The sequence below is a fragment of the Corvus moneduloides genome, chromosome 18 (genome assembly GCF_009650955.1).
Source record: "Corvus moneduloides isolate bCorMon1 chromosome 18, bCorMon1.pri, whole genome shotgun sequence".
Classification (NCBI taxonomy): domain Eukaryota; kingdom Metazoa; phylum Chordata; class Aves; order Passeriformes; family Corvidae; genus Corvus; species Corvus moneduloides.
This window is the reverse complement of record NC_045493.1, coordinates 3,195,746-3,222,024: the sequence shown is the minus strand read 5'-3', so window position 1 is coordinate 3,222,024 and position 26,279 is coordinate 3,195,746. Positions and strand designations below refer to the sequence as shown.

General features: G+C 54.4%; 1 protein-coding gene and 1 long non-coding RNA gene across 2 annotated transcripts in view; one reads left to right on the top strand and one right to left on the bottom strand.

Moving 5' to 3' along the window:
* The window catches only part of TBX5 (T-box transcription factor 5), a 39,406-nt gene extending 22,734 nt beyond the window's left edge, over window positions 1-16,672 (bottom strand). Inside the window, exons 1-6 of the mRNA XM_032128307.1 lie at window positions 16,063-16,672; window positions 13,501-13,676; window positions 11,925-12,019; window positions 9,262-9,381; window positions 7,996-8,143; window positions 5,837-5,989 (exon numbers count right to left, since the gene is read on the bottom strand). Of these exons, the coding sequence (XP_031984198.1) occupies window positions 5,837-5,989; window positions 7,996-8,143; window positions 9,262-9,381; window positions 11,925-12,019; window positions 13,501-13,676; window positions 16,063-16,102 (732 nt within the window). The 5' untranslated portion in view covers window positions 16,103-16,672. The remainder of the gene's footprint in view (window positions 1-5,836; window positions 5,990-7,995; window positions 8,144-9,261; window positions 9,382-11,924; window positions 12,020-13,500; window positions 13,677-16,062) is intronic.
* A 918-nt stretch (window positions 16,673-17,590) lies between these two features.
* On the top strand, window positions 17,591-23,056 carry LOC116453224. The gene is made up of 4 exons (XR_004243716.1): window positions 17,591-17,787; window positions 19,790-19,881; window positions 20,658-20,782; window positions 22,750-23,056. It is a non-coding gene; the product is annotated as an uncharacterized LOC116453224 (long non-coding RNA).
* The last annotated feature ends 3,223 nt before the right edge of the window (window positions 23,057-26,279 follow it).

The window sequence follows — 26,279 nt, the reverse complement described above, 5'->3', positions numbered from 1 at the left end:
GGTTTAGAATTCACTCTCAGACCTCTGGTGTACTTCAGATGGATTGGAGCTTCCAGAGCAAAGTTTCCCTGGGTGACGATTCATGCCATCAGGCACCACAAAGCCAGGAGAGCCCGAGCCAGATTTAACAGAACTGCACACAACAAACTAGAAAATAGAGAAAAAGTTGGTGAATCCCTGCTTTAGCAAACAACCTGAGGAAGATATTTTGTTTGGCCACTTTCTGCCCGACTTCCAAACTATTTCAGAGGTGGAAAAGCAAACGCAGGGGTGGAAAAAACCTTCTTCTGGATCAGCTTTGCCACAGCGAAACTGAGTTTAATTGACTATAACTCATGGGGGGGGCAGGGGGAAGAAAAGCTGTCAGAAAGTCAAATGACAATTACCTCATGAAAAATAAACCAAAACACAACGTCCTGCGAGGTCATTAAGACGGAGTGCCCAGGGCTGAGTTGTACAGCACGGGTTCAATAAAACTGAAGGGCTTTGTTTGCGTGTTTGCTACCGAGGGAAACCGGTGGCAAAGCCCCCTCCTGACCACTGACTCCCTTGGGGATGAGAGCTTTCCAGGGGGAAGCCTCCCAGGTCTCCACTTTGCAGGGCTTGTCTGACCTGTGGGTTCAGCTGGACTTTAACGGGAAGCGACAGCTCCCGGTGCAATCCCTGGGCTGCTCTCCTTTCTCTGGGCTAATTGGCCACAAAGCTCTTCTGCTGAGACCTTTCCAACAGTCTTTAGCTCCAGCATGAGAAAATTGAGCTTTGCATCGAGTTAGGCCGAGGAAAGATGCTTTAATTTTCTTCCCTTTTCCACAGACATATATTTATGTGGGATTTGTGCCTGAGGGCTCATGTGTATCGTTATGGCCAAAATCAAAACTACCCTTTTGTATTCTTTTTTGTCAAGAACTTGCCGTGATAAGATTGCTCTCTGTTCTCACTTTAGAAGTCGGAACAAAGTTACAACTTTGTTGGGGATGATGTGCTCCACACCAGGTGCACTGGGCTCTGCTTTATTTACTTACTTTGCTAACTACTTCTTTGTTTTTTAAGCACTGAAGCTGAGGGAAAACACTTCACCCTGCTCTCTTTGGGCTCTTCTGAAACTGAGAAAGGCTGGGCATTCTGGAAAAGGACTGCAAGGGACAGGGATCCTTAATTTGTGAGTTCTCTCGGGTCTGTGCCACTTTGAGAACTTAAAACTGATTGGGAGGGAAAAAACATCAGCGTTCGGTGATGAAGAGGTGCAGGTGATCACCCTCGAGCACAGCACTCCGTGGGGATCTGTGTTCTCCTCACCCTGCAGGTGGCCATGGTCCTGCTCAGGGTGGCAGAGGGGGACCAGGAGCACCCGTGCCACCCTGGAGCTGGCAGTGCTGGGAGCCACGGGAGGCTGGAGAGCACAGAGCCCTTTTCTTTCACCCTCTCACGTAGCCCAGATGGAAACCAAGTCAGGATGGAGGAGAAGCCAAACCAGAGGAGTGGGAAGGAGAGAATGAGATGAAGACAAGGTGCCTGCTGAGCCCACGGACATCTGGGCCAAGCAGAGCAGCTGGATGGGGAGCTGGGACTCGGAGCCCGAGGCAAAGGCCAGGAGAAGGGAGGAGAGGGGGGAGCTGCTGGCAGAGGGGAGAAGATGCCGAACCTAAAGCCAGTGAAGGAAATGGGAGGGACTGGAGGCTGCTTGGAGGTACTGGGGTGAGACAGAGGGGCTCATTGAGGAGGCTGCTGGCTGGCCTGGGACACGAGGATGAAGGATGGGAAGAGACAGACCTGGCCTGGTGTTTTGGGGGAAGGAGGTGAGGCTGCAGGTGGGGATGGCACTGGACGCAGAGGGTGTCCTTGCCAGGCTTGAGGAGAGGGGCTGCTTTAGGCCCAAAAGGGTCCAGGGGCTCGGGGCTGGCCGAGCACCCCATCGCAGGGCTGGCAGGGAGCAGGGACAAGGCTGGGCACCGAGGGAGACAGGGCTGGCTCGGCCGCAGGCTGTGAGGGACACGAGGCCTCTGGAAGGAAGCTCTGTCCCCCCGAGGCCTGGAGCAGCACCAAGATTTGAGAGCAGAGATGTGAGGAGCCCCAGAGAGGGTCGGAGAGAGAGAAGCGGCTCCCTGCCCTCCTCAGGTGCCCGAGGGCTGCACAGAAGCCACCAGGCCTGGTGAGGAAGAGGAGCTACATGGCCTCACTTAACCCCAGGGAGCCCTGTCTCTCTCAGCGCGTGGGGGATCAGAGTCTGCCCTGGGTAAGGAGAGGGGCTGTCCCCTCTTGCCAAAGAGATGGAGGGACACGGGGGCAGTGACCTCAGGCTGGGCAGGGAGAGCTTGGGGGCTGGACAGAGGAGCCCCACGAGATGCCAGCCAGGCCACCACAGTGGTGGCACCTGCCAGCAAAGACGAGGAAAACGGAGCTCTCAGGAGAAAACACCCCGAGCCCAAGGACTGCCCGCGTCCAGCCCTCAAACACGGTGACAAGAAGCCCCATGCTCAGAGGGGACCTGCACAGGCAGCTCCCCAGCACCCCCAGGACGGAGCACCAGCTGGCCTGGCCAACGCACCGGCATGATTTTAGCGCTGGGTCTTTGCAGGGGAAGGAAGGATGACCCTCTCCACTCAGAAATCCCACCTGACATCATGGCAGACCATGCCCGGCCCTGCCCCTCTGCTCCACACAGCATTTTGGGGTGCCTGTAGCATCCAACCTGGGACTAACGTTTCCCTACAAGAACTTTGGCTACCAAGAATGTTAAATAACTTAGGGTGGGGGGAAAAAAATCAGCATAAAACCGGATATCCTGAGGGGGGGAACCAATATAAAGCCCAAGTCCAGCTAAGGGGGAAAGTAGGTTGTAAAAATTAATGAGAATAATTGTTGTGAATTCTTGCTTTTGAAAGAACCCTCGTGAGGGCAGAACCTTAATTATTTCTGTCTATTAGGGTTCATTTCCTGGTCCTAAGCAGAGAGCTCATACCTAATAAATACGGGCCAGGAACACAATGATTTAAGCTACAGCAAAACGGTGCCTGACTGCAGGGGAAGTTAATATTTGGGAATCAGCCCGATTGCAAGCACCCATTGTGTAAATGGCGAGGAAATGAAATGTGCATGTGACCTTTTTTAACACCTCGATATTTCTGGGGTATTTCTAAGGGGAGGGGGGAGGTGCTCAATGGAGCTGCTGACAACCGCCCTGAAAACTTCACCAAAACTCTCTTCATAGCTTAAGCCTCTCTTTGGGGAGTCGGGCTGAGGAGAGGGAGATCCCAGGGTGCTTAAATATCTTTTCAGGCTGTCTAAAATACCAGGGGAAATAAGCACAAGCCTACATTGGGATTGCAGCTGTGCTCTTGGAATAAATTGAGCTATCTGGAAGCAGGCAGGTATTTCTGTAAGCTGGGTAAGCATGGACTCAAATGCATTTTGGGGTGAGTAACACAATTAATTCTGTAATAGAATTCAGCTATAACAGAGCTCTTGAAACCTGAACCACGTGAAGGGATGAATTTGTGTGTGTAAAATACAGGGGTGTATAAAACTACATGTAAAACATGTCGGAGGCTGGATGGGAAAGTTGGCTTTAGGTGAGGGGTGGAGGTGAGAGAGAAAAACGGGGAAAAAATAAGCAGTGACCTGACAGCAAGAGCTGGGGATGCCCCACGGATCAGGGGCTGGCATCCTTTGTGGCAGGGGGAATGCAGCCTGTGTTGCAAGAGGAAAATCTCATTTTCCAAGCAACCTCTCAGCTGTGAAAGCTGAGCTCAGGCTTCTGCTGGTGGCAAAGACCCCACTTGTCACCCAGCTCAGCTGGAGGCTGTTCCTCCTCAGCGTCTCCATCAGCCCCAATATCGCTCCCCATCTGCACTGGGCCAGCCTACAGGCTTTCTTCCCTTCCCTGCAGGGAGATGCCATTTAGGGACGATCACCCCCTGGTTTGTATTTTTGTCTCTGTCTTTCCCAGTTGGGATTTTATCTCGGGGCTACAGCCACTCTTCCTCAGTGCCCCCCCGATTCCACCAGCCCAGGGAGGAACGTGTGTGTCGGGGGGGAGAGGGCTGCCAGAGCCTGTAAAACGTGTGTGGGGTGTGTAAAATGTGTCGTGGTGGGTGCGAGTGTCTGCTGGGCGAGGAGCGTGTGTGTCTGTGGGGATCCCCGCCTCTGCCAGCGCCTCTGCTCTCACAGAGATGTCATTTCTTATCACACAGATGTTGCTGATTTACAATCAAATATTCCTGCTCCTCCTAACGTGGCACTTTTCCCAAACTACTGTACTCACATGTTCCTGCTTTGCTTTTGTTTTCTTTGCACGATCATTTCTTCTCCTATAAACCAGCCCCATTTTCCTTCAAAGGGGAGCAGTTCCATTCTCATCTGTTCTCTCCTCGGGAAATGCCTTTAAAGCAGGCAGTGTGTCCTGTTTTATTAACTCCCACTTCTATTAATATTATATTCTTTCTCCAAATCCATCAAGCAGAAGTTAAACTTGATTTTATAGCATCCACAGCGGAGTTATAATTTAAGGCATAATTTGGCAAGGACTCAATTTGGATTCGGCTTGCTTGTCCGGGCTGTGCCAGCAGCTCCTATTTTAAAGGGCAGGGAAGTATTTCCCTTTCTCCCTAGTTATGGTGGAACACTCTTTCTTCCCCAGCCCAGCTCTGCTCTCTGCAACTTGCTGGTCAGCTGATGGAGGGAGGAGATGCAATTTTTTCACACAGGTTTAGGAACCCGCATTTCCAGGAAAGCATCCAGGATTTCTTTGGGGTGCTAAATGACTTTTCTCTGTTTGAAAAGCAATTATTATATCGGCTACAAAAGAGCCATCCTACCTGCCTGTGAGTACAAGTTTACATGTGATTAAGAGAGGAATTTGCTTATTTGCTGAAAAAAATTGAGTTTTCATGGTGCTGTGGCCTAGAGAGGGCCAGTGGGCAGTGGCGAGGGACAGTTGGCGAAAGACATCCCTAATTCATCTGTGGAGAACCACCCTGCCCTCAGCCCTCTGCCTTCCTCCTCCTCCTCCTTCCCTGCTGGGTGAGGAAGCCCAAAACCAAGCAGGGAAGGAGAGGGAGCAGCAGGCTCCTCACAGAGGGGCAGCAACAGCACGCCGAGAAAACCCTCATTCCACCCGACCCTTTTCTGTTCCAGCAGAAGACAAACCTATCCCGTGGTTTTCGTGCTTTGTTTGCCTGATCTCGGGAGCTGAGCCTCCCTTTCCTGCCCGGGCCTCTCGGCTGCCGAGCCCGCAGCCCCCCGTGGGCAGCCGGGTTATCAGCGCCCGGCCGCGGAGGGGAGCGCCCGGCTCCCTCCTCCAGATTAGGAGCCTTTGACCCACGGGGAGGGGGGAAGATAAAGCCAGCTTCCTCGGTTGGTCGTCTCCGTGCGAGCAAAGCGTCCTGGTGAGCTCATTCCCCCTCCCCGGCTCGCCCCGAGCCCTGGCTTTGGATGCTTTGTGTGGCCAGGAATAACAGAGGGGATGGGATGGGGATGGGAGGAGAGGAAAGGGGAAGGGAGAAGAGGGAGAAGGGAGGAAGGAAAAGGACAAGGGAGGGGAAAGGAGAAGAAGAAAGGACAAGGGGAAAAGGAGAAGAAAAGGAAGGTGACAAGAAGAAGAAAAAGAAGGGGGAAAGGAAGAGGAGAAGGGGAAAGGAGAAGAAAAAGAATGGGGAAAGGAGAGGAGAAGGAAGGAAAGAAAAAGAAGGAAGGAGTGGAAAGAAAAAGGGGGAAGAGAAAGAAGGGCTGAAAGAAGAAGTAGGGCGGGAAGGGGAGCTGAGGCCCTCAGGAAGAGCAGCGGGAAGAGGGAAGGAGCGGGATGCGGTTTGCCGGGGCGGGGGCCGGCCCAGCCCCTCACCTTGTGGTTTTGGTAGGAGGTGACGGCGATGAAGGCGGTCTCCGGGAAGACGTGGGTGCAGAAGGCGGTGTTCTTGGAGCCGAAGCCGTTGTTCTCGTCCGCTTTCACGATGTGAAGCCGGGGCTGGTATTTGTGCATGGAGTTCAGGATGATCTGGGCACGGGGAGAAGGAGAGGACATCCCGTGGGAATGGAGGGGGCACAGCACGGCGCGGCCCCTCCCTTCCCCGGGGAGAAGGACAGGGACCAGCAGGAACCCGCAACCCCTTTCTCCAAAATCTTCTCCCTCTTCAGACGAAGGGCACACACTGAGGTGCTGGGGCAGGGGGACGTGTGTCTCCAGAAACTCCCCCACCCAGGAGCCCAGCAGGGCCCGGAGTTGCTGTCAAAGGTGGTTCCTTACCTGCTGCCCCCAGCCCAGCCCTGCTCTTCCCTCACAAACCCCTGGGGCCGCAGCTGCTCCCCCCACACGTACTGGAGGAGCAGGGCATCTCAACCCCCCCATCCCATCCCATCCCATCCCAGGGGAGTAAAGAGGGAAGAAAGAGCGAGGGAAGAGAGCTGGAGGGATTTGGGGATTTATGGATTCAGGGACATTTCTCCCCGCCAGCCACCCGCAGAGGATGGGAAGCAGAGGAGGGTGGCGGAGCCGGGAGGGGAGGACGCGCTGTGCTCCAGATAAAAAGCGGGCCCTGCTCGGTACCGGGTTAATCTCGGGGGAGGACGGGGGGCGGCGGCGGGGGGCCCTCGGGCCCGATAATGACTGCCGGACCCTGGCGACAGCGAGACGCAGCGCGTCCCGCCGCCGCCTCCCCCGTCCCGGGGGTTTAAGCAAATTGCTTTGACATCCAGGAAAGTCGTAGACATCAACGGTGAACGATCTAATGGTTTTTAATTTCATTACAGCGACTCTAATTGAGAGGCTCCTGGCGCAGCTCCTCCTCTGAAGTCCCTTATTGTCCCCTCAGCGTCTTCGGTTTGTTTAAAGGGACTTTTTCCCCAGAGCCGCCTGTTCCCAGCGGGGGTGCCTGGCCCCGTCCCCCCGGGCCGGATCCCCCCCTTCTCCCCAAAAGCACCCCGGGGGTGGGACGGGTTCCCCTGGCTGCACTGCTGCCCTCCCTCTTCCCGCAGGAAAGGTCCTGATCCCTGGGAAGCGCCCCTCGCAAACCCCTTTGCCAGCAGGTCAGGGTAGAATTCAAATAAAATTAGAATTATAAAAAGAAAAAGGAAATCAACCCCCGCAACTGGAGGTGCAAAGGAGCGCTTGGGAAAGGACGCTCGGCATTGGGGTGGGCTGGGGACTCTGCTGGCTCCTCTCTCCTAAACCCCTCTCACTTCTTGGCGACCACGTGGGCGAGGATTTAATAGCACAAAATTTATCATTAAAAAGCGAAAGGGGGAAAAAAAAACCAGCTTGGGAAAAAAATGAAACTGAAGTGTTGAAACGAGACCGGAGAAAAAGCCGCCCTTGGAAAGGGCTGGCGGGATCTGGATCCACATATTCGTTCAATTATATGTATATATACATTTTTATAGATTATATATATACGTATATTATTCATACACGCACGTATATGCTCAGAGGAACTCGCATCTTTGGAGACCTTCGAAGGAGGGCTGTTCCTGGCTGCAGAATTCACACAAATTTTCACGGCCCCGCGAGTCTCGCAAAGACCTTTTTATGCTCAAGAAGTTCTAGCGGGATTTCAATTTTTCTAATTGTCTTTAATTATTGTTAGTTTTCCCTTTTTTTTTCTTTTCTCCTCTTTTTCCTGATCGAGGGATCCGCGTGGTTTTAGCTCCTATTGCCTCCGCTAATTATGCCTGATTGATTTTACCTGTTAGGCAAATTCCCGGAGGCAGGGGCGGATTTTAACAATCCGGGACTCGCCACGCGATTAAAATCGGGTACCAAACACTCAGGCCAGGAGAGTTTCACGCACTCGCGAACTCCAGGCCCCGGGGGTCTGTAACCAATTCCCACGAAATAAACCCGGGTTTAAGGTTTATGCTTCTGGTTTTGGGGAGGTCCTCATTGGGGTCCATCCCGCTCTCTCAGGGGAGGAAATACCACCCCAGCAACCCTGGATCTGGGGGTGGGGGACACCCCACGTGGGTGCTGGGCACGCCCGATGCCCCCGCCCCAGCCCTGGTACTCACATGTCCGAAGGGATCGAGGTGGTTGTTGGTGAGTTTGAGCTTCTGGAAGGAAACCAGCTGCCTCATCCAGTGGGCACCGGTGGCCGGGGAATCGGGGTGCACGTACAGCCTGCCGGGCATGGCCGGCTCTGCCTTGCCCGTCACCGACCTGCGTGGGGACACGGGGCTGAGCTCCGGCCACGGGAGGACGGTCCCGTGGGCTCCTGCTCCCCGTCCATGCCATCCCATCCCCTCCCGTGGGCTCCTGCTCCCCGTCCATCCCATCCCATCCCCTCCCGTGGGCTCCTGCTCCCCGTCCATCCCATCCCATCCCCTCCCGTGGGCTCCTGCTCCCCGTCCATCCCATCCCATCCCCTCCCGTGGGCTCCTGCTCCCCGTCCATCCCATCCCATCCCCTCCCGTGGGCTCCTGCTCCCCGTCCATGCCATCTCATCCCCTCCCGTGGGCTCCTGCTCCCCGTCCATCCCATCCCATCCCCTCCCGTGGGCTCCTGCTCCCCGTCCATCCCATCCCATCCCCTCCCGTGGGCTCCTGCTCCCCGTCCATCCCATCCCATCCCCTCCCGTGGGCTCCTGCTCCCCGTCCATCCCATCCCATCCCCTCCCGTGGGCTCCTGCTCCCCGTCCATGCCATCCCATCCCCTCCCGTGGGCTCCTGCTCCCCGTCCATGCCATCCCATCCCCTCCCGTGGGCTCCTGCTCCCCGTCCATCCCATCCCATCCCCTCCCGTGGGCTCCAGCTCCTCATCCGTCCCCTCCCGCGGGATCCCTCCCACTCAGGTGCCCCGTGCCTGGGGAACAGGCATTTCCAGCCCCGCTGGCTCGGGGAATTCCTGAGCTCTTTGGCACCTTTCCCGTCGGAGATGGCTCTCGCTGCTTGCCCGTTTAACCCCATCCTTCCTCCCTTCCCTAAGTCACGGCACTCGAGCCAGGGGCAAAGAACAAATCCCTAAAGATTCTTCCTGCCCGGAGATATTCCCTTCCTTAATACCATGAAGCCATCAGCTCCACAATAGCAAATAATCTCATCGTCAAACAGGATTCGTTATCCTTCACTAATTGCGACACAATTTCTCCGGTTTTTTCTTTTTTTTTTTGGATGCATTTCTCTCCCAGGGACTGTGCTGCGCTCAGGTGAGGCTCCTGCAGCCCAGAATTTTGCATGGAAAAAGAAGGACGAGCCGCTGATTGAGGGAAACCTCCCACCCGAGCAGCCCAGAGGTCTCGTCCCTCCCCTCTCTCTCTGTCTCTCCCCACGCGTGCCTACCATTTATTATCTGCGAATTTGTATCTGTGGTCATCCGCTGGTACGATATCCATCAACAGGATGTACTTGGTTTTTGGATTGAGTCCAGTGACCTTCACTTTGTAACTGGGGAACATTCGCCTGTTAAAAATAAATAAATAAATGGATAAATAAATCAATAAAAGCGGAGTAGCAGAGAACATCGAGTTTGCCGAGGTGGTTCCGTGTGCGTTTGGGAGGAGGAGACGCCGGGGGGGGTCATTTAACAAAAGGGCGACGCCGCATTCCCAGATGGATCTTCCCGAAAGGCTCGGGTGCACCCTCCCCTCGGGATGCGGGACATGGTTGGGTGCTGCTGGGTCACGCTCCGGGTCCCAGCCGAGGCGAACCGGGTGATTTCTCAAAGCAAAATGCGAATTTCGAGGCTGGCGGGTTTGTTTATTCACCTCCTCGTCTATTCGCATTTTTACTAATCATCTGTTTCACCAAAGTTTTGCATCTCCGTTCTTTGAACAAATCCAAGCGTCAGAACTTTTGGAAGCCAGTTACTTCCCTCCGTCCATAAACCGCTGGAACAGGAGAGGAAATTTGCCAAAAAAAGTTTTAAAATAAAAGGTATAATATAGATACTTCTATTAAAAATTGTATTTATATATCTTCCTACAACTGTGTATATTTATAAAAATACGTTCTCATATATCGCATATACAGAAATATAAACACTTCAAAATGCGTTTATATGAACACCTTGATGTTCTAGGGACAGATACAGAGGAAAAAACCCTCCACGCACTCAGGTGTAAGAGAAAATCCGTGAGCAGCCGTGTGACCACCCCGAGACGCAGCAAAGACACCTGACCAATCCTTGGAAACCCTCGGATACACACAGGGCAGGGGCTTTTCGAAATATTTTCCATTACTGCAAGGCAGGCACTTAAACCGCCGCTGTTATTTTAGTTCGAGCTTTCCAAATATTTAAAAATAAAGCAGATGAAAATGTAGCCCTGGACTTAAAACACGCATAAACAACAAAAAAAAATCCGAGAAAAAAAAAGGGCCCCACACCTCTAAAAATACCGCGCTCTTCTCCGAGGCTCGGGGTCTTATCGCTGCCGTGGGGCACCTGGGCCGGGCTTTAGCTCGGCTGTAAAAAGCTGAAGGGAGGCGAAAAGCGCCCAACGAAGGAAGCGGGCGCTGGACTTTAGGCTTTAAGGGAGAGGACACCAAATCCCACCTGGAGATTCACTTGGAACTCCACCGAGAACACCTGAGCGGCAGGAGCAGGGACTTCTCCAGCAATAAACACGGGGAATGAGATAAATAAGGAAACCTATCCCGCATCTCCCCTCGAGCCCTTGCCCTGTAAATGTCTGCTTTATTGCTCTCCAGATGAGATCTCTGTCCGCGGCAATGTTTGTTTGAAATTCCTGCAAGGTGGTTTCTGTCTCCCTTCGAGAGTTGGAATTTTTTTTTTTTTTTTGGCCCTGTGGACCGGGTTTTTTTTCGAGAGATCCCAACTTCATCCCCCCCACACCATCCCACGTCCCCTTGGCCACAAACCCCTTTCAAACCCATTTTTGCAGCAGCGAGGTTCAAGGGGAAGGCGAGATCTATTCGCTAAAACTTTATCCAACCAGCTCGATATTTATTTTTCCCCTCCCTCCTCAGGCAAATTTTCGAAGACCACAACAAATACCAGATGATAGAGCAAAATGAAAGTTTGACGCTGTGTTGTTGATCGTGTCCCTACAACCTAAAACTATTCCTACACGTGGAGGGTTCCCCCCCTTTCCTCTAAGGATTCTAATTGAAAATCCCAACGAAAAATCCTCCCTCGGGCTGCCCCCGATTTGTCGATAGGACTGGAGAGACTTTTTTACTGCGTTTCTCTGGCCACTCTTCAATTTAACAACCCTCCACCACATTAATATCAAGGATACTGTTAAATCCCCTCAAAAATACCCACGTCCACATATAAATATCTGCGGATCAGGTTTACTGAGCCGGTCATGGAATCGATTAGAACTCCAATAAAGTTGGATTTGCGAGGCTGTGTATTTTTCCGCACACCCACGCAGATAAACACCCGCATAGAAATGCCCCCACATGATATTTATTTGCGGACGCATCTATCTCCGCATCTAAACAGCTTTGTTATCTCTCTATAAACAGTGGCTTAAGACCGCATAGACTTTTAAAAGGGGTGAAGTGGCTGTGCTGGGAATGTTCGCCCCAGAGGGAGAGAAAATAATTTTAAAACTCTGTAAAATGGCATAAAACTTCGGGGAAAAAAAAAAAAAAAAAAGCAGAAGGGCCGAGGGGCTCTTTAAATAATAATAATAACAATAACAATAATAATAATAATGGCCCAGCGAGTTGCTCTAAACAAAGTTGGCTTTTTGGCCAAGTGGTTGCAACTCGCGTTTGCCTGGAAACTTTCCAAAGGCCTGAAGTCGGAATTAATGATCCAACTGCTCTGGTTAAGAAAGAAGCCAGAAGAAACAGTTTCTGCCGCGTCTCTCCGGGCTCTCCACGGCCGGGCAGTGGCACACACACGGAGGGGCTCGGACAGGCGAGATGTGACCGTGCCCGTGCCAGGGAGGTGCCCAGTGCCCCCATCCAGGCGGGTGTGTCCCCGCCGTCGCCGCAAACACGAAGGGCACCGCGGAGCCCCCCGCTCTTACCTCCCGGCCTTCGTTATGATCATCTCCGTGCCCACTTCGTGGAACTTCAGCCACAGCTCGCGTTCGTGCAAAAACACCTTGATGCCCTCCATGCCCTGCGGAGCGGGGAGGCACAGAGCGTCAGCCCCGGGAGGAGAGGGGGCAGCCCCGCCGGAGCGGCCGGGCCCCGCACCGCCCCGCCGGGAAAAGGCCGGGCTCTGCGGGCCGGGGCTCAGGGCATTCCCGGGAAAACCCTGCCGCAAAGGCGGCCGGCAGAGGATTCCAGGCCGGAGTGCGGGGATGCCGCTCAGGGCGGGCCTGGAGCGGGGTCCTGCGGGCCGCGGGGCTCGTGGGGCGGGGAGGCGATGGGAGGGAACCCCCGGAGCCGGCTCCAACTGCATCCTCCCAGAGAAATCTCCCGGCGCTCCGGCCCAGCTGCTCCCAGAGGCAGCCGGAGGAGATTTACACCCTCTCACGAGTGATTACACTCCCGGCTGCGCTCTGCAGGCTGGAGCGGAGTAGGGTGTCACCCTGCTCCCCTCGCTCCCTTCCTTGCTCCTTCCCACCCAAGAGCTGCGATCCCCACGGTTGGGGCAGATGCCACCGTGGGGACAACACCTCCCTGCCCCGGGCTGGGAGGCACAGGGGACACCCCCAGCCAAACCAAGCACTTCTTCCCGTCACTAAAAACGCAGCCGAAGCGCCCCGTCAAACTTCGGGGTCACTTTCCAAACGCCCCCGGTGGCCCCGAGCCCGCGGTGCCGGTCCCAGTGCCCACCCCGGCCCTGCCAGAGCAGGGGGTTCATCGGGGGGTACCTGCCGGGGACAGGGGGGCTCTACCCGGGACCCCACAGTGGGGATCACGGTGGAAAATCCTCTCTCCCCGCATTTCCCCCGCTCCACTCCCAGCGCTGCTGGAGCCGGCGGGGGCCGAGGCCGGCTCCCAGCCCGGGAGCTCCCGGCACGGGAAGCAGAGGCCGAGGGATGGCTCGGAGCGCAGAGGTCCCGCACGGGAGCCCACGCGTGTCCCGGCACACGAGGGCTGAGGGAGGGGATCCCAAGACCCCCGTGGCACTATGGGGGTGCCCACGCGGGACAGCCACTGCCTGCCCTGAGTGCCCGCTGCGGGTGTGGGGCGTAGCTGCGCCCGCCTGGGTGTGCGAGGGGCGCAGATGGGTTTGTGTATATATATAAATATAAAATATATACATTTCTATCTTAGATACGCCCAGCAGGAATCTCCCCTCCTTGTGTGTTCTCCCGTGCCTTTGCACGCTCAGGCGAGGACACCCGTGGGTGTGTGGGTGCTGCTGCGGGGCGGCTTCCCCTCGCTCTTATTTCGGGTCCTATTCCCTGCCTGCCCCTCCGCACCCCCCAGATCTCACACGGGCACATCCCCGCAGGTTCAGCGCCTGAGCATGACCTTAAATAACACTAAAGCAGGATGAGGCCCATGGCCAGGTGAGGCTTCGCCCTCGCGTGGGGCCTAAAGTAACCCAGCCACCCAGCTGGGGCGGGGAAAAACGCGGAGAAAAGGGGAAAATACCAACAAAATTAAACAGTGACGGGGTTGAAGGAGAGGAGCATGGGTGCTTACCTGCTGGGTGAAGGCTGCTTGGGGTGAGGTGGGCGACTTGCTGGTGGCCCCGAGCTGCGTGTCCTGCTTGGCTTCAGCCTGGAGCTCCTTGGCCTCCGAATCCGCGGGCGTGCTGGGGAGCCCGAAGCCTTCCTCGCTATCCGCCATGTTACGAGCTTCCTTCGCCGAATCCCCCACTGCAGGCACACATCGGGAGAGAGCAGAGATAAGAGACGCACAAGTCAATGCTGACGTTTAATAAAATATAGATATTTCTACAGCGGGCTGGCTCCGAGAGAGCGCAGCGACGGCCGGGGCTGCCCCGACCATGCCGCCACTCACTTCGGCTGCCCAGGCAGGGAGCGAGGCCCTTTAACTTCGGGAGAGGGAGAAATAAAGACTTTTATTTATTATCGCAGCCCGCAAGGGATGCTAGGATTTGGGGGGGGGCTCGGGGGGGGTGGGGAGGGAGGGGAAGGGGGAGGCGGTATTATTGAATGCATCTTTTGGAGAAGGTAAACAGCGCGTTTTAGGGCTGTCTGGCGGCACGCGGGGAGCGAGGCACCCGAGGGGCTGTGGGACAAGCAGCTCATCGCACAAATGGCTCTGGAGGTCGGGGGCTTCAAGGTGGGGGCTCCAGAGCCTCCCCGAGGCTTGGCCACCTCCAATTCCTTCGGGCTCGCTGCGGCCCAGGAGGGTTTAAAGTCCCCACTTTGCTCCCAGCGAAGTGGAAGCTTTCGCCCCAAAGGAAAACACCACTGACACACGAGGCCACTTCTCGCACCCAATTCCCAAGGAAAACTCAACTTCTTGCACGTCTTATAAAAAATGAAACATTTAAAAAGCCTGTTCTTCCCTTACCCCGGGCAGTTACAAGAAAAGCAAAGGGTGGACGAGGAAATGAAAATATAAAAGTGCAAATAAATCAACCGGACAAACACTGTGCAAGGTAATGAGGACTCGGGCTGGTGAACGGGGAGTGGAGTTGGGGCTGGAGTGAACTAAGCCACAACATTTGGGATAAAACTGCACCAGCAGAGAAAGCGAGCTTTAAAAAATACATGGTTTATATCTGATGCGAGTAACCGCAGTGAGTTTTAAAAGCTGTATTTTGAATTAGCTTTAAAGGCTCTATCAGGAATGGTAAAAGTTTCATAGCAACACAAAAAAAAAACCCAAAAAAGATAAAAGCAATTGAATTATCTGCTAGGTTTTTATTGTTCTTAAGGAGTTCAGAGTTTTAAGAGCTTAAAAAAATATATTTCTTGCGTGTTTCAAAGAAGGGGATTCAGTTTTGAAAGGCCAACCATATGGAGGCAATATTGGGTTTAAATACATGAGAATGTTTTTTAAATGAGTTCTTCGCCCTGCAACGATATTTGAAAGCTGTTAAAAATCAAGCAGAGAGCGCGAAAAAAAGGCAATTCTCCTTTAAAAGCGAAGGAAATTTGGGAGTGGGAAGGAGGGGGGAGAAAATGCTCTTCCCCGCTAGTGGTGGGTAACCCGCACACGCACGGATCTGTGATTTAAAAGGACAAAAAGCCAAGGGACTCCAGGTCCGCACCTCTGGAGCTGCAGCTCGTGCCCGGGCACGGCCCGTGCCCAATCCCTGCCTCCTTCCCTCCCTTCCCAAAGTCTCTTTTCCCAGCGCGCACCAGCCAGAGACCCACGGGCGAAGCGAAAGCGCTGCGAGCGCGGAAAGTGCGCGGAGCGCTGCGGGAGCCGCTGCCCCGGGCCCGGGCCCAGCCCGCGGGGCAGAGCCGCAGCTCCAGGGACCTTTTAAGGCTTTTCTCTTCCCCTCCTCCTCCTCTTTTTTTTTTTTTTTTCCCCCCGGGCTGTTTGGTGTCTTGTTTGTTTGGGTTTTTTTTCCTCGGGAAGCGCCGCTTATGCATTTTTTAATCGATTTCCCTCCAGCTTGGAGCTGTGACTCCCCCAGAGCTGGCAAGGTTAGGGGGTAGAGCGAGGGAAAATAGTAATAACAACCCCTAAAGCGTGTTTATTAAAACAAAGAGGGACCCAGCCATGGCAGCGCAGCCCAGCCCAGCGAAGCCTCCCCGATGCTCTCCACGCCCAGACATAATTAAGCAGATATAAAAATAATCATAATTTTAAAAACAGAGGGTGTGATGACAAAAAAAGAACCCCACAGCTGAGAGCATTTGGCGATCCGTGGCTTCTAATTTTTTTTTTTTCCCCTTAAAAGAGCTTCTGAGAAGAAATGGAGCTTGACAGAACCAGGCCGCGGTGGCTGGATGAAAAATGCATCTCGCTTTGCTAAAGTAGCGCCAAGTGGGTTTGCGGGAGGAAGAAACACAAGGAGGGAAATGAAAAAAGATAAAAATAAAATCAGCACCCTCTGCTTTTGTTCCGGCCTCGCCCCGGGCCCCCCCAGCCCCACGGAGAGAGCAGCCCCCTCTCCTTCCCCTGCTCCCCGCGGCTCCCGAGGCCTCGCAGCTCCTCGGCAGCGGCAATTTGTGGCTCCCGATGCCCCCGGGCAGCCGCTCTCGCTCTGCCTCGCTCACGCACCCGCACACACAGAGGACAGACCCCGACGGACAGACATGGCAATGGAAGAGCCGTTACCTTGCTTGTTGAATTCCATGCACTCAATGCATCTCCACATAAATAATGTGTGGGTCTATTTCCCCCGTTTGCAATGGAAATTACAATGGGATCAGGCTTCTCGTGTGCATATTTCCTTTTATTTATTTATTTGCGGATCGGCATGTGAAAACCCAGCCTGGAAGAAAAAATTCTATCCAACGCAAGCCTGCTTCTCTCTCTCTCTCTCTCTCTCTCTCTCCCCTGCTCTCTCCAAACACTTCCAGGTTGTCAGACGCACTAGAAAGGATCCTGAGACCAAGATAAAGCCCCCACCCCCACCCTTTTCTCAGCCTGATCTGATGCAGTTCTCCCCAGCCCGCTCTTGCTGCTGCCCACCTAAAAATAATTTAAAAATTTAAAATGGTAATTAAAAAAAAAAATAAAAAAGAGAGCGAGAGAGCAGAAAAAAGAAAACAGCACCCTCTTGGGAAAAAAAGAAGAAGAAGGAAAAAAAGTTTCGGCCGGCTGGTAACCCCCGCTCCTCCGGGCAGGGTCGCGGCGCTGCCGCTGTGGCTGCGCGGAGCCGGGCGCGGAGCGCGGAGGAGCCGAGCGGAGCGCGGAGGTGACGTGGGCTCGTCCAGCTCCGTTCGCCAAGTGCCGGGACCCGCTGCCCAACCAGCTGGGATCCTGCTCCGGAGAGACTCCCTCTCCCACAGCCCTCCCTCCCGCCCCCTCCCCCCCAAACCTCCTTTTCCAGCCTATTTTTCTGGCCGGCAAACAAGAACAAGGCACAAAGACAATCATCAAACTCCCCAGCAACCCTCCCCCTCTCCTTTACCTCCTTCCCCTCTCCCTCCCTCCTTCCCTCCCTCCCTCCTCCATCCATCTCTCCCAACCAAAGAGAAAATTCAGCGTCTGGGAATATCCTGCCCCCCCCACCCCCCAAAAATAAATCGCTGGCTCCGCTAACCTCGTACCACCCCCAGTTCCCCCCTCCCGCCCTCAAAGGCAGCCCAGAGGTGTGGATTTAAACCCAGCTCTAAATTTGCTGGTGCTCACAGAGGCCTTTTATTGGGGGGTGTTCCCCCAAAATAGCTTTCCCTAACGGGTACAATCCCCCCCCCAAAAAACGCGTCGGAGTGAGACCGAGACCCAGCGAAGGTGGCCCCGGGGTGTGCGCGGGGCTGTGGCCCCTGTCCCCGCTTGTGGCCGCGTCCAGGCTCCTTCCCCTGCCCTTTCCCATCCTCTTCCTCACCCCTCGCCGCGCTGCCACGGCCGAGGGCCGCAGCCCCCCGGGGCTCAAATAATCAACCCGTCAGCGAGGAGCGGCGCTGGGGGTTTATCTGCATCTTCCTTCGCTCCCTCTTTTTTTTTTTTTTTTAATGTATTATTGGGAGGGTAAAGTTGAATAGGTCAGCGCAGGGTAAACAGCCTCCCTGTCGCATTCTGCAGCCTGAAGAGAACCAGATTGGCGAGGCGGATTTTTGATAAGACTCGGAATAAATGGCATGGTTCAGATCTGCTCTGCCCACCCTCCTCCTCCTCCTCCTGCTGCTGCTGCCCCCACCCTCTGCTCGCCGCTCTGTCCCGTCCCCCCACCCATCCAAAAAAGAAAAAAAAAAGAATCCCTCACTCTTTGCTGCCTCTCCATCAATTTTTTTTTTTTTTTTTTTTTTTTGCGTTTCGAGGAAGTTTTCAGCAAATCCACCCTTGCTCCCAGCTCTCGCAGGGCGCGATAACACCGGAGCCCTCTGAAAGTTTGAGGTGAGGAAGGGGAAAGTCTGGGGGCGAGCGGCTCTTGGGGAGGGGGGTGCGTCTGTGGGTGTAGTTTGGCATCTCCCAAACCCTCTCCATGTGCGCGCCAGTCCCAACAGCTACTTGAGGAGAAACAGCCAACAGTAAACGGTTGCAAATAATAAAATAACTGCACTTGTAGCCGCAGAGAATAAGCCAGAGAATGCTACTTAAACAAACAGAGCGAAGCTTGTCCCATATTTCATTATTTTTCGAGGGGAAAGGAGCGGTGGAGCCCTTCCAAACACAAATAAACCACGCAGCAAAGCGGGCGCTCGTTCCCCCGCGGGGAAGGCGGCGGCCGCAGCAGCGGCCCCAGCCCCGGCCTGGGGCGAGCGGGCAGCGGCGGCTCCGCAGAGCCCTTCCCCTGGCCTGGGCTGTGCTCCGAGCGGTGCAAACTTGGGGGGAAAAGTGGGAAAGAGGGAATTAAGCAGGCGGGCGCGGCGGTGCGGGGAAGCCGCGGAAGCACGCGGTGAGTGCGGCCGGCCCCGCGCCGCACGTGTGCTGCGAGCATCCCCCAAACGCTCATCCTCCAAAGGAGAGGGGGTTTTTCCTTAAAAAAGAAGCAAAAGCAACGAGGAGAAAGGTTTCTCGCAGCTGCAAGCGAGAGAGAGCACGAGCTTCCCTCCCCTCGGCGGAAAGAAAGGGAAAAGTGAAAATCCCTGAAGTTCGGAAGAGCGAACCCGAGCACGGCCGCTGCCTAGAAAAGCACTCACCTCTCCAGTGCCAAACTAGCTCTCAAACACCTTGAAGACAAGTTGAAAACGATGCAAATAAATCGAATTTATTTCCGTCTGCAGGTTGGGGGGGGAGGAGTGGACAAGGAGGGAAAGAGAAAAAAAAAAGCAGCTGGGGAAAAAAGGACGGCAAATCCAGGCTCCCCCAGGACTGGAATGGCAGGGTGAGGAGCCTTCCAGCTCGAAGCCGGTTTGTGGTCTCCGACAAATTAAATATTACTGTTTATTACCAGCCATACTCCGATAAAATAAAGAGAGTTCAAGGCGATAGCTGCTATCTCACGAGCTTTGCTCCTATAGGACACGGAGACGTCACCAGCCACGCAACTGGCCTGTTCTGTCATGGTTGACTGCAGCAGTAATGGAAGGTTAATTTGTATTATTCTCCTCTTTTTAAAGCTCTATCAGGGAGATTCCTGCCTTTATTTTTTTATTTTTCCCCAAAAGAAATCCACTCAGTGAAGTGCAAAATACACCGTGGCTGGGTGTGTGCCGCTTGTGTATGATGGATGTATATATAAATACATATATTCACAAGGCAGACTCACATATGCGGCTGTGAGGGGTTTATATCATAGACGACCGTGTATCACCCAAGCGGGCTGGAAACTTCAGGAAAACCCACTGATCCTTGGAGCAGAAACGAGGGAAAGCAGGAGCAGAGCTCCCGCTTCACCAGAGGGTTAAATTAATCCAACGGGATTGGCATTATTCAGCCTAATTTCTCTTTCTAAACAAATAATGCTGTCAGGGTGAGCAGGAAACTTGTCCAGTGACTGCTCAGGCGCCTCTGGAAGCAAGCACGCTGGGCTATATATAGCAAATGATAACCTGGTTATTTGCACGGATTCAAGCGTGCTTCAGGAGCCAATTATTTGCTCTGATTAAATTTAAAAAAACATAGGGAAAAGAAAGAGAAAGAAAAAAAAGTAGTAAATGCAGGCGATTATTTGCCAAATGAGATTGACAAGGGAAAAAAAAATCAAAACCCTCCAGATCCCTCCAAGTGCAGCCAGTGACTGCAGAGATGCCGCTGGCGCTGCCCCGTGTCCCAGCTCTCCCTCAATCTGGAGGGATTTTGGGATGCACTCGCGGTCGCAGCAGGAAGATTTCACACCCCTTCCCCCCCCCCCCAAAAAAAAAAAAAAAGTTGAATAAAGAAAAAAGTAAAGTAAGAAAAGTATACACAGAGAGAGAGAGAGAAAATGATACTAAAGCGTTTTTTCGTCCAACAGAAAAAGAGAGGAGGAGAAACGGGGAGCGAGGAAATAAAGAGCAACACCTGAGGAAGAGCGAGAAGATGGTGCGGGAGCTGGAGGCTGCCAAGGTGAGTGTTCCCAGCGGGCACCTCAGCCCGGCTCGGGCAGCATCCCCCGCACCCCGGCAAGCCCTGCCCGCACTTCCCCGGGCTGAGCTCTGCAGGCGCCCGGGAAAGCCAGGCCCGTAGGAAAAGCACCGGCAAGAATGGCGGAAAAAAATTAAAGGAAGGGGGTCACGGAGGAAAAGCCCCCCCTTGCCCTGATGCGCCCCATTTGCCGGATCTGGCCGCGCTCCTCAGCTCAGAGTCCTCCCAAATGTCCGGGATGGAGGGAAAAAACTCACCGAGAGGAGGGAAAAAATCCCCGAGGAGGACTCTGCAGCTGGCACCGAGCGCCCAAAGGTGCTGCTGCTGCCAGAGCAGGATAGGGCCTCACCCAAAACGGGAAATAAAATCCTCTCCCCCGCAGCCGGCATCATCTCCTGGTGTCCCCTGAGGTCCCCCCGGGGCCCTTGAGGCCTCTACAGCCGAGGGACGGGAATCGCTTCCCACTGCCCGCCCGGGGACCGCTCGCTCTCGGCCTCCTGCAACAGCCTGGATCCCGCTGCTGCCGGGGAATGCGGGACCCACGCGGGAGCGGGGAGACTTGAGGGGTGAGAGAGGCAGCACACGCAAGAAGGCAGATGGGTATGTCCGTAAATAAGGATATTTAAGCACGGTTGTGCATCTGTGAGTGCGGACACCCCGCTTGCACACACGCCCCACGCACGGTGCCTCTGCGCTCAAGCCTTTAACCAAATTTCATATCCCGTGTGTCCTAAATATAATTTATTTTATATCTTTAGACTAAACGTGCGGTGGAACCGCACGGGTGCCGAGATCCGAGAGATACACGTGAATAAACGTGGCTGTTCGTACACGTAAATATCCGCAGGCACACCACAAAAACCGCGTGTGCGTGGATGCGCAGGTGATGAGATCTTCACAAACACTTGCACAGCAGCGTTTCTGCCAGCTTAGGCCACCCCTGCCCCACCCGCCATAGGGCTTCTATGGATATTTACGTCTTACCCGGGGTTTATAGGCGGATTTTTGGGTGCATACCAGCCTTAATCAGCCCCCACCTTCCGCACATCTCAGTGGGAGTGGGCGCAAATCTGCGCACCCGCAGAAGGCGGGCGAGTGGATCAGCGTGGATGCACCGCCTATGCACCACACTCTCTCCCTATATATATATATATTTATATATTTATATATTCTATAGAAATAGAAATCCCCCCCCACGCATTCTCCAGCAGCCACGGCCCCAAGCACCGTGGAGCACTTACCTCCGTGGGGTGGCGGGTGCGTGGCTGGGCCCCCCCGAGCTCTGTGCAGCCCTGCCAGGCTCGATCCCGGTTTTTCAGCTCCTCCCCGCCGGCTCCGGGAGCGCAGGATCCGGCCCGAGCAGCCCCGGCCCCACCGCCCGGCCCCGGCGCCTCGGGCCGCGGGGAGCCCCGGCTTTAGGGCCCCGCATCCCGGAGCCCCGCACGGCCCCTCTGCCCTCCTTTGCAGGGTGTCCCTCGCCCTGGAGGTTTCTCCTTGCGGGATTTCCCCGGGAGAGGTGGAGGGAGGGGACGGCCGGGGTGCTGGCTCGCAGTGGGGTCGAGGTGTCAGCAGTAAGAAATAGTGCCGAGCATGAACTCACTCCCCCCGCCCGCCCTCCACACCCCTTTAAAATCACTTTTTGGGTCGGCTTCACCAAATCGAAGAGGCTTTTGCATTCACTCCTCTCGCCGCTCCTCGGCAGCCACCCTGCCCAGGGACGGGGCAGCGCCGATGCCTCGGCGCTTTTGGCCTCCCAACGCTTTTTTTTTTTCTCCTTCCCATATTTTCAGAGAGAATCAGCTCCCTCCTAGCAGGGATTATTATTTTTCCTTTCCATTTTTAGATAATTTACTTCCCCTCTCCGACCAGTTCTCTCTTTGCTTTTATTTCCCTTTAGTTGGCCGCTTTTCGCTCTGGTGAAAAACGCACCTGGGAGCAAACAAGTGTTTAAAACAATCCTCCTCTCTGGAAGCATTTTTTGTCCATTCACTCGTTGGGGCTTTTTTCTGCATGTTGGGTTTTTCCGCCCAATTATTTCCTTCTTTTTAAATTTTCTCGCAATCCTGGGGGCAGGGACAGACTGCATTGACCGGAGAGCTGATATCAACAAAATATTTGTATGGAAGTCCCGCCAATACAGTTCTCTCATGTCATTATTTCCATTACAAAATCCTGCATTTAGTGCTGCAGAGTTGCTTTAGACGAGCCTTCGGGGGTAGATACCTGGGTCGAGGGCTTTTTTTAATTACAGGTGAATAACGTTTTTCTTTTAAAGATTGTGGTTTCAAGTAGTTTGGATTCTTTTTTTTCCCGCCCTTCTGGCTACTTTAAGAAAAAAAAAAAGTTTGCAATTAAAACCCTTTCCCCTCCCTGCAGCCCATTAATTTCCCAGGCGAACTGCGGGCTTTAAAATAGTGACGAAAATGAAAAATAAGGAGCCGGGCAGAGGCAGGGCTTGGCGTGGCGCGGGCACGGCGCTGCCCTTCCGCACCTCCCACGCGTGGGGTGAAGATCCCTTTTCCTCCTGGATGCCAAGCAGAGCGAGAGGATCCCAAAATTAATCTAGAAACACCCCTGGAGCAAAAGGGATCCATTCTCTTTTCCCTGTCTCCCTCCAAAAAGGCATCTCTCGAGGAGGGGACTCCAGGGAGACAGGGCGCGACCCCCTCCCCAATTTTTCCCCAAGGAAAAATCCTGCCCAGGAAAAGAGGGAATTCGGCTCATTCCTCTTTCCCCCCATTATCAGCGGGTGATGTTTTAGTGCCCATGGGATCCCCCTTCCATTCCCGATCGGTGCCCGATGCTCCCAGCGCGTTATCAATGCCGGGCTAAACTGCTCTTCCCAAACAGGGTGTCCATCAGGGCCTTATCTCGGCCCCAAGGAGAAAAGAAAAGCAGATAAGACCTTCGCTCTCTGCCTGGGAAGAAACTAATGGGGGCAAGAGATGGGAAAAGTCCTCAGCGCCCCGCGCCTCTCCCCGAGAGCGATCTTGCCACGACCTTGAAGGGGAGGCGGAGGGGGGCAGAAGGAGCCCGATCCCGAAGGTTTGGACTCAGGCACTGATAAAAGGCCTCACAAGCAACACCTGTAAATGCCCTTCCCTTCCCTTCCCTTCCCTTCCCTTCCCTTCCCTTCCCTTCCCTTCCCTTCCCTTCCCTTCCCTTCCCTTCCCTTCCCTTCCCTTCCCTTCCCTTCCCTTCCCTCGCCCTCCCGCTGGAGCCCCGGGCGGGGGGACACCCCGGCCATCCCCACAGTTCCCTCATTTCTTCCTCCCTTTCTCTCCAACTCATTTTTTCCCCTCTTTCCTCCTTCCCAAGCCGTCTCGCCTCCTTTCTTCCCCTTTTTCCGTTTCTCCCCCCTTTTCTCGCCCCGGCCGAGCGACAGCGCAGCCCGGCCGCTCTGTTACAACCATATTATCCTTTGTATTCCCGGCCATCCACAAATTTCGGGAGCAGGGGACGGGAGCTGTGGGCCCCCGGCACGGGAACTGCGTTAACCCGGCTTTGGACGGGTGTCACGGGCGTCCTAAAACCCACTTTTATCCACGAGGGAAAAATACAGATTACGCCAATAACCCAAACACTTCTTGAGATTTTTGTGTGTGTGCACGTCTTCAGAAAACGTTAAATACCAAAAAATATTCACAGGACGAATAGGAAAGGAAAAAAAAGAGCATTTTCTCTCCTGTTCCAGGGCTGGATGAGGTCCCAAACTGTAACTTCAGGGCCCTGAGCTACCCGAGTGCTGACGAGAAATCGGTTTTGAAGGGGCAGAGCCCCGCGGGTGTGTGGGGGAAGCACCAGCAGTATTTGGGAGCAGTGGGATGCCGTATGCGGCTTCCTGAAGTGTCAGGGATTTAATTTTGAGGGTAGCAGGTATCTTCTCTGGAGAGCTTTTCCACACCAACAGAGGTGGGGGTCGGGGCTGAATATCTGGGTGGTGTCGGTACTCGGGGTGCTAACCCTGATTTTTTAATGAGCCCACATGTGCCTCCACCCACACAATCCTATGGATTTGTACCTGTTCCACGGGTATCAACGTTTCGCATTGGATACGTGCTTCTCTGTCCTGTGGTTGCGGGCACAAAAATTCCTGCTTTCACCCCTTGAAGAAATTTTAGGAGCTCGTTTCGTTCCTGCCCGGGATTTCCGGGGCGCAGCCAGGGGTGGTTACCTGCCCCGTGTGTGTCTGTCAGGCTGCCCCCGCAGGTGAATGCTTTTGCCAGCTCATTTTGGGTTGAAAATGGTTCATTTCTAACGAAAAACTCTTTTGAGGGGTAAAGAGCGCTCGAATCTCTGCGCAAAAAAGCTCCCTCGGAGCCCGGGTGGGACCTGCGGAGCCGAGCCCGCGTCCCCCCGCCCAGGCTGCGGGCACGGGAGCCACCAACCTCCCCACTCCGGGGGCCCGGGGAGCCGCCGCTCGAGACAATGTCTATTTTATGTCATTAATAACTCGTTTCTTCCTTAAAAAAAAAAAAAAATCTCGTTTGGATCCAAGATTGTTTTTATGATTCAGTCGGACAAGACGGAACACATGTTAGTTTAAGCAGGTTCATGAAATAGCTGTAAATCAAATAAAGTTTACGAGTTTAGCAGGAAATACTGAAAAGATGAGGGGGGGAGGAAAAAAAAACTCCGCCGAGGCAGAGAGCAGCAGGCTGGAATAGTCGGTGGAGTTTTGTCCTGCTCTGTGTTTCTCTCTGTTCTCTTGTGCATCTTGCCGATTAAAGGCCTCGAGACCCCGTGTTGGCGCCAAGTGGCATGTTATTAATCAGTTATCCCGAGGTTCAGTCCGCAGAAGAGAGAAATTTAATCACCAGAAACCAGACCCGACATAAAAGAGAAATCTAAAATCAATTCCCGCCCGTCGTCCCGTCTCCCCCTCCCCTTCCCCACCTCCGAAGCGAACAGAACGAGCAGAAGCAATCAAGATTGCGCTCCCTCTCCCTCTTAATTGCGGCGGGAGAACCGCAAATTTCTCCGAGCTTTAGCCCGAACAGCATTTGGAAAAAAAATTAAAAATTTTAAAAAACTACAGAAAAAAGCCCCAAAGCCTCGCACCAAGTCTGTCCTTGATCTCGCTATAAAAACGTGATGGGGGAGAAATATCCCGAGCGGAGCCTTTTATAGTGGAAACAGGGGGTGTGGGACGGGGGGGTGCGGGTGGAAATCCCATTTATCGCTGGGAAAATGATCTTTGAAGGCTCCCAGGCCTGGCGGGGAGGGGTCCCCTCACCCCAGATGCCCCCCAGCCTCTGCCTCCTTCCCCCAGCCCAGGTTTTGCTCCAGCACGGGAATTCTGAGGGAAGGTGTCTCTCCCAAAAGCTGCGTGTCCCCCCTCGGGAGCTGAGCGCCGGCGTTCTCCCCGCAGACACCTTCCTGCCAGGGCGTCTGGGGTGGGAATCCCCAGGTTTGGGAGAGGGCAGGAAAAGAAATCCTCGTCCCTCATTGCTGCAGGGGGGACGGTGCCATCCTCGGGGAAGGGACCGCAGGTGACAGCAGGGCAGAAGGGTCCAAAAAAAACCCCTTCGCTCCCCCCAAAATAACCCTGCTTGGAGTCCAGGGGAAACGGGGAGCGATGGGGATCGGCCCCGCAGCTTCCACGCGTGTTTCCCATGGGAATCACCCCGTCCCTGCTTCCTCCCGGCTGCGCTTGTCCCCCTGGGCTGCGTGAAGGGCACACGGAGGAGCTGCGAGCCGGGCGGCCGCCCCGGGGCTATATTTGGAAAAGAATTTGGAAGCCCTTCCAGCAAATCTGTGCGAGAGGTACCAGGCCCCTTCCCCGACCCGCTCCGAGGGTCGCCCCACTCCCCGTGGCAGCGCTGCTGGCAGCGTCCCGCTCCTCTCCATCCGCGTGTTTATTCCTCGAAAGAGAAACGGCTCCAGAAAAACTCCAGCGCGAAGTTTTGCCTGCCAGAGCCCCAAGAGAGGCGACTGCGCCTCGCGCCAGCCAAGGCTCGCACTTTGTGCCAGCCGGATTTGCTTGTTCTGCCCTAAAAAAATAATAGCAGGAGAGAGTCCTGTGGGCCTGGACCTGGGGGGGATGAAGGGCGAGGGGGGAGCAGCTGCCTCTCTGCCCTCTTTCCAGCCCAGAGAAGCTGCTTGGCGTGTTTTTTAACGAAAACCATATTTTCCCCGCATTTTTGTCTTCCCCAGCACCCTCTCAAAAAAACCTAGAAAGCAGCGCTGTGAGCTGGGTTGCCTGATGGGTTTCTTTCCCCCCCTCCACGCTCTATCTGCTCGTTTTCCTACAGCCCAAACAGCCTGGAAACCACAGAAAAAATAATCAAAGTGCAGCATGTTTTCCCACAGTAGGAATTCATGTTAGCACTCTCTCCACGTCTTGATCCTCTGTTTGCGTGTGGGTATCCGGGCTGAGA